Source organism: Epinephelus moara, chromosome 22 (assembly GCF_006386435.1).
Source record: "Epinephelus moara isolate mb chromosome 22, YSFRI_EMoa_1.0, whole genome shotgun sequence".
Taxonomy (NCBI): Eukaryota; Metazoa; Chordata; class Actinopteri; order Perciformes; family Serranidae; genus Epinephelus; species Epinephelus moara.
The window spans coordinates 9227764-9243365 of NC_065527.1; the positions used below are offsets into that span (position 1 = coordinate 9227764).

At 39.9% G+C, this 15602-nt stretch overlaps 1 protein-coding gene across 2 annotated transcripts; it reads left to right on the forward strand.

Annotated features, from left to right (window-relative positions):
* Window positions 1–83: 83 nt before the first annotated feature.
* Window positions 84–15265, forward strand: umad1 (UBAP1-MVB12-associated (UMA) domain containing 1). 2 transcript variants are annotated; one of them, XM_050033875.1, is made up of 4 exons: window positions 84–400; window positions 758–849; window positions 8639–8724; window positions 10815–15265. In XM_050033875.1, exons 2-4 carry the CDS (start codon window positions 768–770, stop codon window positions 11100–11102), a joined length of 456 nt encoding a protein of 151 aa, XP_049889832.1. In that variant the 5' UTR covers window positions 84–400; window positions 758–767; the 3' UTR covers window positions 11103–15265. The 2 variants fall into 2 exon arrangements, with proteins under 2 accessions (XP_049889832.1, XP_049889833.1); XM_050033876.1 differs by having other exon boundaries at window positions 761–849.
* The last annotated feature ends 337 nt before the right edge of the window (window positions 15266–15602 follow it).

Consider the following 15602-nt stretch of genomic DNA (forward strand, 5'->3'; position numbering starts at 1 on the left):
ACGCTTCCAACGTTTTTTTCCTGACACATCCGGTGTACTCTAACAAACCATTCCCCGGAAACACCCATGGACAGTTCCGCTACATGTTGCTGCGAGCAACACTTTGTATGTAGCTTTTACAGTTTCTACACGAACAGACACGGACACGGACGATATTGCGGCCGGTGACGTCAGCGTCCATAACACAACAATCAGCAACACGGATGATATTGCACCTCTCGCACGGAAAAGATACGGACGGAACATTAATCGGCTTATATCCTGTGGTTTACGATAGCTAAGCTAAGCTAACAGTTAGCGGGACCGTGCTATCTGACATTAACCGAAAGGAAACAAAGTAACTGGAACTATGAACTGATTTATGACCGAATTTTAAACCTCGTGACAAGGCACAACTACAGTAAGACATTTATTATCACTTTCTAGAACTCAACAGTTAGGAATAACGTTATACAGCGAATTTAGTGGATGACAGCAGTTGCCTACGTTGATTTAGTTAAAACTGAATATGTAATACTGTGCGGTTTCTTGAGTTGCAAACATATGTTCAACTATTCAGATGAAGCTTTCTCTTTCCGTTACTCTTATGCATCCTACATGTAACGTTAGTGCTGAAGCATTTGTCTCCAGGCAGTTAGCTCTGAGCGTAACTAATGTCTCCATAACTGAAATGCCACCTCAGCTTAATCAAACAGATGCTGCCAGCTCACATATCGCCATGACACTGTGTCTTAACTTTCGTTTCCTCTGTTGACAGAAGCATAATCATGTTCAGTTTCCTTGGACTCCGTAAGGACTCAAAGAAGTCATCATCCGACAAAGAAATAGATGGAGGCTTTGTCATCATTGGTGAGAAACACAGTCTTATATGAAACTGGTACACCATATATGTGTCTTTAATTTTCCATACATTTAAAGCACCAAGTATCAGTTATGTGTGTGTGATTGTATACACAAGTAGTGGTATGATGATGGGAACCTTTTTTTTTTAGTTTGGATGGTCATTTAGATGGTTGTTTTGATGTATTACAGCTTAAAGACTGGCAGTATTTTCTATCTACTATTGCCTTTAAGTAAGGCATTGGTAAAGTGATGTAATTTGAATGGAGGTTGGTGTAATCCTCCTCATGTTCCTCATATATGATGCAGTGTGTGGGGAGCTGGTCAGCCACATGGCAGAGTCACTTCAAAGATCATTAATGATGCAAAACCAGTGAATAGTTTGGTTAATTATAAATGAGCCTTCTAGTAAAGTTTAAGTTTTAACCCAGAAACTGTAAATGTGAATGCAGCTGGGTGCTAGCTGGTTTTCAGTTGATGAGAGTCAGAATATTACAGATGATGAAGTGCTTCATAAATATGAACAAATGGAAAACAAATGGTTGATTGAGATGTTGAGGGCTACAGATGGGTTGTGCCTGTGAAGGGAGCGATACAAAAGGAAGTATTCTGGCAGGAAGTTTGTGGTGGTTTACTTTTTTGCTCCTTGTCTCATGATCATGCTTTCCTGTGTGACAAAATCTCAAATATCACACATCTAACAATTGCCTTACTGTGACTTTGACACACATAAAAACATTTTCTGGAACAGAGTTTTTTCTTGATGTGGGAAACAGTAGTTTGATCAACAAAAAAAACAACTCAAGCTCCTCTTACTTGCGTCTCATGGTTCATATCATTAAGGTATCTCGAGATGACCCTATGTACAGCCATCTGTCATCACATGACTGAAATTGCATAATTAGATCACATAAGGAAATCTGAGCTATCTCTGCAATGACTTTGCAAACTCCATCCAGTTAAGGAGAGGATGAGGTTCAGTTGTCAAGATTCATTTGTCCTTTTTTCCTTGCTTATTGATGTCATGCCTAAATCTGCAACACTGCAACCCCTGAAAATAAGTTTTATTGGCAGATACATTGGCAGTGTAACAATGAAACAAATGTGTACAAGACGATTATTATTATAATATTTGGTTAGTAGTTCCTGTTATTTGACATTGCTTTAGTTTCAACTCATTGTACATCCTCCCATTTTAGTATTTCCAAGCCATCTGTTTTAACCTAAAACCACAGCAATCCACACGGATCAAGGTTCATCCTAAATAAAACTTTATCTTACTCCGTTTCCTAGAGAAGTGCATTATTTTTATTTGCCGTTTATCCTCGTCGTAGCTTTAATTGGAGGAGCTGGTGGAGCTGACACAGATGGTCAGGAGCTGCATGTTATTTTTGGCAGAAGAGAACAAGTGTCAGAGCCAGACTTTCGTTTTCAGATTGATGCAACCAACTGAGCTCACTCTCTGTTTACTGTTTAGTCATATCCTCTTATCAAGGATGGCCTTAAAATTAGCAACATGCCGGTGAAATATTAACTCAGGCAAGTCAACAGTGATACGGCATCCCAAATACAGCTCGATCAACTAGGGTCACCTGAGGTTTCACTGGAGCTTGAGGAGACTTTAAAATGTTGTAGTGTGAGTTTTTCCATAAATGTAAAGTCTTATTTAGTCATGTTTATTTTGCCTCTGGTAATAATAGCTCCCTCTATGTATTTTTTGCACAGAGTGGTGACTAAGGATCTCTTAAAAGGCAGTATGAACAGACGTAGAACTGCCAAACTGTTCCACGACTTTTCAAGGACCCATAATAAAGATTTTTTTTCTTGCCCCACTTCCCCGCACTTTTCAAACATGTCAGAGTCAAACTCTATTCAAACATAACTTCAGCTAGCTGGCATACGGAAGAGAGAGACGAACCGAGTGACAAAACGTATTCTATTCTAAACATCACACACCGACGTATATCTGAGCTACCTTTAGTCGACAGCTACAGAAAGTTAATTTGCTGTTATCTAATATTTAGTGGAAGGTTTATCCATGGAGAATTATTGTAACAATTTCATTATAAACAACACAATTCCATAACTTTTCCAGGCCTGGATGATGTGATTGTAAAATTCCATGACTTCACCAGGTTTTCCATGACTGTGGGAACCCGAAACAACAGCAGCCATTTTAATGCCAGTGGCACCTCTCCATGAAAACAAGGTCGCTCCTGACACTGTTTGGCAATGGCACCATCGCTGCATCCTGGCCTTAAAGGAGAAATCCTGTATTTTGCACTTTGAGCCCCATTTCTGGGTTGTTTATGATGAAATAGAGTGGCTAAGACCAAAATAGTGACGATTGCTCATTTTCAGAGAATTTGGCTTTTCCCTGCCTGGCTTAACACTGCTGCCTATGGCCATGTGTGAACCTGTCCTAAAACCACCCTGAACGTTCGTTTTCAAAGCCATGAAACTCACTGAGTGGTCAGTGGTGTTCGTTGATGTTCTGACATAAAAGTCGTAGCAAACTGTGGTTTCCATCCGTGTTTTCACTATTCATCTCGATTGTGGAACTATTTTTTCAGCTGCCTCACACCCGAGTGTAAACTTCCGCTTAATCATTCATTTGACCCCGAAATGTTATACACTCCAGCCCACTTGATGGTGATAATGCTCCTTTACGTGGGTGTCGCCAACCAGCAGAAAACCATTGCAATGTAATGGGACACAGAGAAGAAGCAGAAGAAGAAGGTTGGCGTTGTGTTCAAATGCATTGTACTGCAAAGGTTGTTTACAAGCGAGTAATCCATTGTGCAGTTGTTTAAACTTACTACAAAACTTTTTTGTTCATTCTCGTTCATCCTCCAGGAGCCAGGGTTCCTACGCAAGTATGGAAAGTATGGAAAAGTATGGAAATAAATTTGATCAATTTCCAGGTATTAAAAAGTATGGAAAATGAAAAATAAAGTATGGAAAAAATATTTATGTTTCCAGACTATTAACACTGTTCTAAAATACTGTTTTCTAAAATAGAAAATTAGGTATTTACAAAATTAATTTAATCAATCCAGACTGTGTTTTATGCCGGGCCAAGCACAGTTTGTGTGAGAGCAAACGTCTCAGAAAACATACCGCCCCTTTTACCTGATTGACAAGTGGTATGTCCAGTCCGCTGCCCCATGACCCTCCTCCAGCCCCCCAGGTATCAAGTTTCACTCCAACACTGCACCTTCGACAAGAAGACGAGTTTCACGTGGTTCACAATGGGTAGATGCAAGTTTTTGGATGGATGGCTTGACAATACCGTATATAAATACTGGTTGGCCAAGGATTCCCAATTCACACACAGAGCTAGATGCAAGCTTTGTGTGAAATCGTTTGACATCGCCAACATGGGGGAGAAGGCGATTCTGAGCCACGTGAAAGGAAAAAACACAGACGTCTCGTTACTGCATCGCTTGCACCCAGAGTCCCAATCTTTTTGCCTCAGCCCAGACATTGAACTTACCTGAGTTTTTATTTGCATGCCATTATGGTACTTGGCTACAATCGCCTATTAAGAATAATTAAATATGATGTGAAATATGATACACTGATATATTTACTCAGATGTTGCATATTCTCTGAAAGAAAAAAACTAAACAAACAAAAAAAAAAACGCAGAGAAGTCTGGAAATTAGGGTATGGAAAAGTATGGAATTTTGAAATTCCAAATGTGTAGGAACCCTGAGGAGCGCACACAGCAGTGTCGAGCCGGCACTTTCGTTGAGCTAAAAGACTACAATGACCACAACCTTGTCGTAAACAACCCCCTTTCTGTTTCTGGTGGTGAATTACAACCAACGGACAATGAGGCTTCCTATAGAAAACCAATGGGTTACACAAAATGTCAAATAAATCATCACGGAAACCACAGTTTGCTATGATTTTTATGTCAGAACATCAACGAACACCACTGACCACTGTGTGACTTTCATCGCTTTGAAAAACAAAGGGTGGCTTTAGGACAGATTCACACATGGCCATAGGCAGCAGTGTTAAGCCAGGCAGGGGAAAGCCAAATTCTCAGAAAATGAGCAATCGTCACTATTTTGGTGTTAACCACTCTATTTCATCATAAACAACCCAGAAATGGGGCTCGAAGTGCAAAATACCGGACTTCTCCTTTAATGCTCCCCGAAACAACTGCAGTTGGTTTAAATAAATACAAACAACCCAAGTGTTTTTTCCCTTGGTGTGGAATTATGTTGGGTTCAGGTAGATGTTCCTCCAGCACTGGCACAGAGTGAGATAGGTCTGGCTATGCAAGACTATAATGAGCAGATTTTTAAGTTTATTTTGAAAGAGATAAAATCCACATGACACAAATGATTTACAAATTGTCGTCCTTTTTATTCATACAACAATCTATGAGTAATTCCCTGTTGAACAAACACCATCAGTATTTTAACCTCACAGTTATCTTTTCATGTGGGAAAAACACCTGCGGCAGCAATGAGAGTAAACATGGCAGACAGCTTGTGAGAAACTTTTCCTAAGCTGAGGGTGGATCAGATGATTGAAGATATGATCTATCTATGCACACAAATAGAGCGCTTTAGAGATCGTTAAATCCCTGAGGAGAGCACTCCTCCTGCATCAGCTGCCGTGGAGACACATGGTGCTGAGATCAGACACAATGACATCAGTGTGAATGATTTCACTCTGCGGACAAAGTCAGTTTGGCCCAGGAGAGGAAGACAAGGATAACAGTATTACCTTTTCACTTTCTCCTCCCATCAGTGCCTCCACTCGCACGTTGTTTCAGCCACTTCACGAGGGAGATCTAATTAATTGGCTCAGTGACAGCAGGCTGCTGCCAGGCCCCCAGCATAACCTTAAAATAGGTAGGGACGAGCACTAAGAATAAATGACAGTCCAGCTGAATTTATTTCTATGTCCTGGCACATCTGTATCTTGTTTTGCTAACATGTTTTAGATGTAGTTGAGATGTTGTGTTAATGTGAACACTAAGCAGCCAACCACAGGTGTGTGTAATCACAGGATTAAAGCAAAATGAGGGCCAATATAAAACTGCTCAGATTTGGAAGCATAAACTTCACGTCAGAATACTTAATACAGTGAAATAGTGTTTGCTCACTCTCAGCAGTCCTAATGCTTCTTAATCCATTAATGTGACCAGAAAACCACTTGTACAGAACAAATAATCCCCCTCATTGACCTGCTGTGTGCTGAAGGAAAAACATCATTAATCAGCACAACATCTATTTTCTTGTGTGATGTTTCAGTCATGCTAGTGGCTCTATGGGGCTAAAATACTGATGGAAAACTTTTGTTTGTATTTATTTAGCTGTCTTTATGAATTAAATTGTGCTGGTTACTGTATCTGTGATCTGAAGAGTGAGTTACAGGATGTGTTCGGCAGTATTACCGTGTTTTGTTATGAGGATGGTGTAAGCACAAAGTTCAGTATGTTCAGCTACTTGTAAGATTTTATGACATCATCTCAGTAGTTGCAACAATTTGTCTTATGGGAACATAAATGTCTCTGCATAGCTGGCAAGACATTTCACTGTGAACCAGACATCATCCTCATGGTGCAGCAGTTAGGGCAGTCACCAAAAGTGATTAGAAACATCACCTGAGAATCACTTTTGTAACATTCATTCAGTAGAGGTGAAGATATTTGACTTGATAAGTGAAGCTGACATGCTGGTGACCCTCTGCATGGCAATCTTTTCGAATATTCTTTTGTCTAAAGTGGTGGATTAGCCGACATCGCCATCCCCATAGCTACACTGCTAGCATGGTCAATCAGTCTTTAAGTGTTGCTGCTATCAGGAGAAAGCTGGAATTACGAACTTTAGAAATTTAAGATCAAGTATAGACTGTAAGAGCTGGTAAGAGGTTACTGTATATTAAAGGGAGAGGTCAGAGAAATCGGCATGGTCTTGTGTTGCAGGTCTGTGAGTGTACAGTTTGGCCAGCAAAGTGTCTTTTATCAGAAATGAAGCAGGCAATATCACCCATTTCTGAAAAAAAAATTGATATATGGATAATTTCTGATCATTATTATCATTACCTAGCCTGGAAATCCAGACCCAAATCTAGAAAGATTTAGGGTCTGGCTATGAGTAATGCAAATGGCCCAACTCGAGGGGCGGCACCAAGCATGCATTTGTAAATATCACTGCACACAATTGGATAACACTACGATCAATCAGAACAATACACGGGGTGACGTATCCAGAGCTTAGCTACCAGCAGAGCTAACTGGTAGATTAGACTCTTGCCGTATCCGATCGGCAAAACAGCAAAAACGTCCTTCTTGCAAAGGAAAGATTCGAGCGCCGTCTTCTGTTCCTCTTTTAGAGAAAAAGCCAAGTCTAACTCGTTCATTGTAGCGGCCAAAGCCGTTTCAAACAACTGGTGTTCATCCGTAGCCATCTTGCAATGTTTACTGACTGATTCCGGACTTCGTTGTCGCAGCGCTGTCGTCATCTGTTTAGCTCGCCTCTGGCCCGCCTATATCAGATACACCGATGTGATTGGTGCAGCTCGGTTTCATGGGCATAGGTAATGAGCATCATTACTGATTGCCAGAGTGACTCGCTGAGCAAATTCAAATTGTGCTCTCGCGAGAACTCTGGATTTCCAGGGTAATTATTACCAATGTTAATACTTTGAATGTACTGTGATGTACCGTGGTAGTATTAGGTATTTTTCAGAGGCTTTTCCATAGGAAAAAAATCTAGGGGAATCACTTAAAGGGACAGTTCACCCCAAAATCAAAAGTAGATATTTTACCCTTCACTGCTTGTGCTATTCATCAATGTAGATTGTTTTGGTGTGAGTTGCGGAGTGTTGGAGATATGGTGCTCAAAGTGCCAAAAAATACATTTGAAAAACTCCACAGCAATGTCTCTTTCCAGAAATCATGACCCGGTTACTTGAGAAAATCCAAACACCTTGTGATAAGCAGTTTCATGTAGGAACTATTTTCTTTCTACCGAACTACACCCACCAACGGCATCACCTTGCAGAGGGAAGCACGCATCTACTCATGGAGGAGGGGACTGACGTATTTTTGATTTTGGGGGATGAACTGTCACTTTAACTGTCACGATACAGGAAGACTAAAGTTAAAATAGTTTTTAAAGTCTATAAAATATCAAAAAATAGAAATGCTCATCACAATATCCTGAGGGCCAGAGGGACGTCTTCAAATTGCTTATTTTGTCAGACCAAAAGTTGTTCTACCCAAAAATTGCTCATTAAAAAAGCTGAAATGAATATTCTGTTTAATCGACGAATTTCAGTTCTAGTCACTTCCATATTTCCATATGTATGGGAGCTTTGAAGGGTCAAACTAGGGCTGCAACTTACAAATGTTCAAATATTGATTAATTTGTTAACTGTTTTCCGAAGAATTAATCGTTCTGTCAATAAAAGGTCAGAAAGTAACGAGGTGACAAAATCAAAGCAGCAAATCTACATATTTGAGAACCTTTCTATCAGTTATCAGTAATCGTTTCAGATTTTAGCAGTGTTTTGTATGTATGTCACTTTAAGTTATTTGTTGTCTGCCTGCTTTCAAAATTTAGCACAGTGTTTCACATATTCTGACACTTTGCAAGCAGCAGCTGGTATCCATGTATTTCAGTGCAGTAGGAAAAACAACTAGCATGATTAAGGTTTGATAACCAAAGAGCTGAGCTGAAGTTTGTTTTAATGATGATTTGTTTCAATGACATCTTGTTCCTTTAATACATATTTTAGTGACTTCTCTCTGCCATTGTTTCTTGTACAGGTGAGACAGTTGAAGAACAGAGGAGGAAGATACAGACCATGAACCTCACACAACCATCAACAAACGTCATAGTGCAGCCATCAAGGGTGAGCGTGTTGAGGTTCTCAGTTGGTGATATGAAGTTTACCCTGTGGCACTGTAATCAGCATTGTGGAGCTCAATAATCAGAGCAACAAGAGGAAGAATACATATTGTTTTATCACAGGAAACTGCCAGGAAGTCTTGTTTTTTCGTACACACACTGAGTGATTCAGCTCTGAGACCAGTAGCATCCCAGCTGGCCTTGCCCCGCATGGGTCATAGAACAATCTCCACTGCTGTGATGTTGACAGGTGCTGGGGGCTCGGGCTGAGCCAGCGTGCCAGAATGTGCCACGACCATTCACCACGCTGGCTGTAAAACTGAGCAGAGTTAGAAGCCTCCAAAGAGCTCCGCTGGCCTCCTGATTATTGTTACATACACGTATGAGCCTTAAGACTTCAGTGCTAATTGCTCAGTTTCTAATTAAGGACATTTTTGGGCACAGTGGTGTGTGTGTGTGTGTCTCTGTGTGTGTGTGCACACATTTGGTCCATATGGCATCCTGGAGAGACCACATGTCACACAGTTAGCGAGTGGCTCATCCCTCCAGTTTTAATCACATGGTGCAACAGGAAGCACTGAGATGCAGCAGCATTATAACCTCCCTTCAAAGCCTACGTGGTCAAAACACAAACTCAAACATAGACACATGAAAAGCAGTGTTCCCAACATGAGACTATGGCAGTAACTAACAGTGGGGGGTTATTATCAAAACAGGTTAAAAATATCCTCATGTACATTGACGCTAACTTCTAAAAGCTCTTAACTGAAGCTTAAGAACAACATACGCACACAAAACCAGGAAAAGACAACACTTAATATGCCATATTACAATATTAGGATAGTGGTGGGTGATATATTAGTCATACTCGATGTATCATGGCTTGTTTCATGTGGGATGTATAAAATGATGCGAACATCGAGTACAAATTGTCACGCCATTATTTTAAGCTACTAGCATGAGACTCGCTTTGGTGTTTTGGTTCTCTCCTTCTCACAAACATGACAAGTTACACATACTCCCCAGCCGCACCAGACCACTCTTTCCTGGGTGATAGTGTGAGCAGGGGAAGTGTGTGGGTGCCTTCTGAATTGCATCATTTTTACTACAACTTTATATTTTCAGTAGGTACTGCAGCTGCTCTTACAAAGTACACACACAATCGGGACATACTACTGTCTTATAAAATTACATCCTGAACTTTGACCCTCTTGCCCATATATCCGTTACCTTGGAGATGAAACAAAACAGCGTTCATCGAGTTTGCAAGAGATGGAGGTCAACCAAGAGACTACTGATGTTGTTACTCTGCAATGTATGTAGTTTAACTTTTAAATTATAACTGCATAGATTGTAGATTCTAACATATTCACGGCAGTAAAATTATATCTGCATTTCTATGTCATTGCTATGTCGTTAATCGTTGGTAACTTTATGATTAGTTTATTCATTTAAACAATTAATACTTCTGTTATTACTATTCGACTGGTCACCAGTCACTTGAATGCGCTGTCATCCATCATTGCGACTTCTGAGAGCTGTCGATCAACTGTCAATCAGTTGTCAAGCTGACGTATCTTCTGCTGCGCCAAGGATTGTGGGTCTGAATAGCCAGAGAAGCATGCTGGCTTGCATATTACAGGTTAAAACCAGATTTAGTAGAACATCCTGGTATTTCTGGCATACTGCATTTGACATACTATGTATTGGGACCATACTAAATCTTGTCTGGAATACTATATAGCCTGGTAGTATGGGTGTTGGAACACAAAGTGTGTTTCTGTATGTGCAGGTATGTTCAGACTGAGACCATTTTGTTGCATTGTGTGACCATGGAGCAGCACTGTGACCTGCAAATGTTATTAATATATGAACTGTAGAGCTGTTATTCGAGTCCCGCTCACAGAGAATAATTCCTCATGTTTCACAGCGTCGCTTTATCAGTTTAACTTGCAGCTAACGGCTAACATCTAGCTGTTGACAGGAAGCTTTAGGTTCGCTACAAAAACGTCAACACTTGTGCTAGAAAAAAAAGAACTGTAAATGTGTATGTAAAACTACTATCATTAACTTTGTGTCTCCTTTTCCTCACAGCCCTCCTGTAAGGCTCCAGCCCCTCCCACTGACATAAAGTACCCTGTAGCTTTCCCCACAGCAGCGCCAACAGCAGGGACCTGCTCAGGGACCTCATCAGTGGAAGCTGCTTCTACTCTCCCAGATCTGCTCGGGGACGTCCCCTTCACTTTGGCTCCCCACGTCCTGGCCATGCAGACGGGGCTCCCCCTGATTCCTGACGTGCTGCTGTCCCGGGACATAAACTACAACCTAGCTAATTTTCAGTATGACTTCACTTTAGAGAACTCTGTGCTCCATAATGCCTAATCTGTTACAATTTTGATATTAGTCCACTCTGTGGGGAACTTGGCTGATTGTTGGTCATGTGAGAGGCTCCAGCTCTACAGTGTAGTAGCATAATGAACAAGTAGCTGACACAATTGCATTGCACATAAAATAAGCTGTAGAACTGCGGATTAAAACTTCTGTTACTAACTCCTAATCCATTTTTAATGTAGAGGCATTGAAATGAAATGACATACATTGGAAAGGACACAAGGAAGCATGAGAATATCACTGGCTGTACAACTGATGACTGAAAAGTTCTAACTTTACAGCTTTATAGGAACTGAATGGACTTGTGGTTTACTTGTTTCTTGTGGTACTCTCAACATGAACATGGTTAGCGCACCTGCTGTTTACTTTCATTACAGATATGAGCCTTTCTTGGTTAAGACATCGTGATTGTCTTGTCTTTAGGCACATTGCAGATACAGTGAAGTACAGTGTGTTATCACTGCTGTTGTGATGTTGACGGACTGTGGACAGGGTAATTAAGGTTTATTACTGCTTGGGTTTCTTACAGTTATGATCAAGAAATTTGCTGAGATCTGGGAACATTGGTACAGAAAATCGGAAGGGTAAAGCCAAAAGGGAACACACCTGAAATGTTGGTGCCAACTGTGCACACAACAACCAAGACCAAGACTTTGGTCATTGAACTGTCATAGATGGTTTACAACGGTCATGTTTTATAAAGTTTGGGTAATAATGTTACCCTTCACCCTTGTCTTCTCTTCCAAACGCTAACCTGGTAACCTTGTTTACAACCAGATCGGTTCATGTGATTACAAGAATTCTGCTACCAGCACCGAACCTGGCAGGTCCATCCAAGATATTGGGTTTTAGGCCATTTTTTTGTGTATTGGTTTGAGTTCATGTTTGGTTATTTTCAAATATATTTTATTAGAGATTCCTCTCTCCAACTGTGCCAATCTTCTGGGTCTGTGAGGGTCAGCTGTCCAAGTAGATGCCTAGAGGAAATAGCGGAAAAAACAGTTATAGCCAATTATTATCAAAGCGAGGGTAAAGCCAACTCGTTCTCATTTCCAGTTTGTCAAATACTTTAACGTCGCTTTGTCACACCCTTTTGTCACGCCCTTTTGTGTGTTATATTGACACTAAAGGCACCCTTTGGTGTCATTATGAAAGGCATCAGGCTTTCAGCTAACTTCATTGTCAGCCAATCGCGACAATACTTTGTGCTGAGAGTGCTGATGTAGTTTAAAGAGCAAAAAAAAATAAGCAGAGACAGTCAAACAAAACTGGACTTTCACCCAGGAGACAGCTGTTTGTGTCCCACGAGAAACCAAAGATCAGTGTTGTTTTAACGTAACATTTACGTAATTTACATTGGTTGTTGCGCACTGATATCACTCACATGACGCTTTTACGTTATGCAACAAACGTATTTTAACCCAAAACATAATAAGCTTTTTTGTACACCTTACCAAGTAGGTTTGTTGCCTAAACCTAACAGCCACCGTTTCACAACATTTAACACATGTTACAATGTGTTTCAGCTGTGTGTCACATCGATGCGCCCTGTGCGTCGCTATGAGACGCCAAGGGGCATGACAAAGCATCAGTATTGGACGACCTGGAAATGAGAATGGGTATGTAAACCATAAATATAGCTTCAGGGCTCAGGTCAAGTTCCAGTCTCAGATTTGGAGTGCCAGTCAGCTGTAGTTGGGTTTGGTCTTAAAGACTCAGGTACGAGCCACTTTCAGGTCTCTGTTTTAGGTCTTCTGAGTGTCTTACCCTGTCAGGCCTCCATTTTGCCAGATCTCAGCAGTTAACTTGAAGAGTAAAGTCTATTTATTAAGGATATGAATGGTGGCCAAAACTACCAAAATAAAACCCAGGTTGGACTTAATTAGAATTATCCTTTAAGTTAAAGTTGATATTTTATCGCGCAGGCTTCAGGTTATTTGAAGATGTGGCACCTCGATGATGAAGCAATAACTTTTATCTAAGCTTAGTACTTGGACAACAAATAGCCTACCTCCCATTGAGCTAAACCCAAGTGTTCAACAGAATCATTGGATGGAGGAAAGTACTTATTCATGGCAGGTCTGGGAATCATCTGTGTACAAAGAGCAAGAGATTGTTTGAATGATGATGTGAAAATGAACGGTAAGACAGTTTTTACTAACTACAGCTTTTGTGTAATACTTTAATATGCGATTTATATATTTGATGTAGCACCTTCTGCCATAATTAAGGTTTTGACTCTTGGTGACTACAAATCACACCATGATTTAATTTCTCTTCCTGTATGTGGCCTTCCCTTTGACCCAGCATATTCTTTGGCCAGCATTAGTTTATTGTATTATTTATTTTGTTTGCATTTCAATTAGTATTTGCTTTCTTGTGTTCATGGCACACATTTTTGTCAGAATGAAGTCAAATATAGTTTATTCTGATATGATATTTTTTGTGTTTCAAGTGTCTGGGATTCACCATACACATTGCTTTGGCTAGAAGTCTGCAAAGAGGTTGGTGCTTAGCCCTGACATACTGTAATTCTCAAATAGAGCAGCCTTTACAGACCTCAATGGTAGTCTCAGCATCTCCTCCATACTTGGATTAATTCATGATAATATACGATACTTTCCACAGCAGTACATCCATCAGCTAAACAGTGAAGTCATGTCTCTTCTTTAAAAAGAAAAGTTTTTATTAATTTACAATGTTCAGCTCCTTCTGCTTTGTGCTTTTTTTATTGTTAAGTTACTATTAATAAAAGTCAGCATTTCCTCTTCTCTTATTTCACATTTAAAGTCCTCAAGGCTTCCCCTTCCTGGAAGGCTTTCAAAGTTTTGAGTTTTACTGACAGGGGTTAAACTTTGAATGGTTCCTTGCTTGATTCTCTCAACATTAGTCTTGAAAATTCCCCTACTGTTTGGTGTGACGGTCACGTGACAGTAAGCCAGCCTTCAGTTTTAATCCGGTTACAGTCTCAGAGGTGCAGAAAGCCCTCAAATTTAGACACTAGACAATTTGCAGGTCCTGAACTTGAAGCTGATTTAATGGACCACTTTTGACACATCGTTTTGAACTCTCACTGGACATTCCCCTTATATGGGAATCCACTTTTGTTCTCCCGCTGTTTGCTTGTCTGTCCTAGTTATGGTTATGCCAAAATAGGCAATCTTGCAATACACTCTCCACTTGTAGTTACTACAGCATTATTATTTTTTGATTGTTACCTTTTTTATTACAATTTAACTGTTTCAATTTAAAATTTCCCAACACAGACTTTCAATTTTATGCAGATGATACTGTGACGTATTGCTGCTAACTACAGGGACCGACGTTAAATCATGACTGACCCTAATCTTTGAAAACATACTTATTATATTAAATTCTTTTTTTGTCAATGTATCCTCCTAAATCCAACACACTGGACGTTACCTCACCAAACATTTCAGTGAGCCCTGGTGCATGGAAGCCTCTGCATTTGATGTGTTTCACCTCTCTTTAATTCAAGTTTTTCCTTTAGTATTTCCCTTGTCTGTCCATGATGCTGACGGCCTCCTTTATTCTTGCTGGTTATTACTTGAGTCACCGTCTTTATCTGAATATCTTTTTTACAGTACTTCACAGTACAGATTTAATGCTGGTTTATTGCTGGTAAACACTATAAAATATAGGGGGTTTAACTTGAGCAATTATTCATCTGCAGGTCTTGATTACATCGATGTGTGCATCCTGGTTTGAATTACATTATCAACAGATCAAATGAAGTTTGCTCAGTTGATGTGCTTACATAACCAGGGTGATATTCTTTAGTTATTCTGTAAATATGAACTTTTAAAATGATGATAGATCTTTTGCTTAGACGAGGAAATACATTTGCATAGAGTCAGGATTTTACCCAGGAAAATAGCTTTTGATTGTTTGTACATGATCAAATTTGGTCTCTTCAAACCTAATGTGCCTTTAATATACAGTCAATATACCTTTCAAATTGTCTTTTAGAAGTTAGCATTTAGTCACCTGTTAACTCCCACTGAAATCTCTCTCTGAAGCAATCTTATACCCTGAGTTAAAGTACGCATCTGCTGGTGCTGGAAATGTTTTCAGTTGGTTGTAACTGTGGACAGAAACTTACTTTACAAATAAATTTGAAGAGCATTGTCTAACTTGTGACTGTCTGTGTATGAGGGAAATGTTTTTTCATTGACTATATATCACATTAAATACATTTAAATTATGATTTATTATATGTTATAATTTAAAATATACATATTTTTACCTCTCAGGATTGAATAGATGAAGTAATATTGTGAAAGTGGTAAGAAATTAGTAGTTAGTTAGCTGAAGTTACAGGTATTAATTAACCAATTCACTTTGTGATGCAGTTATTGTAACCAGCATGTACTGTATGTGTTCAAGTTAATATGCCATGGTGTGGTTGCGAGTCACGTGACTTGGACTCAGACTCGTCATGAATGTGATGCCTTTAAGGACGGCCCAGTG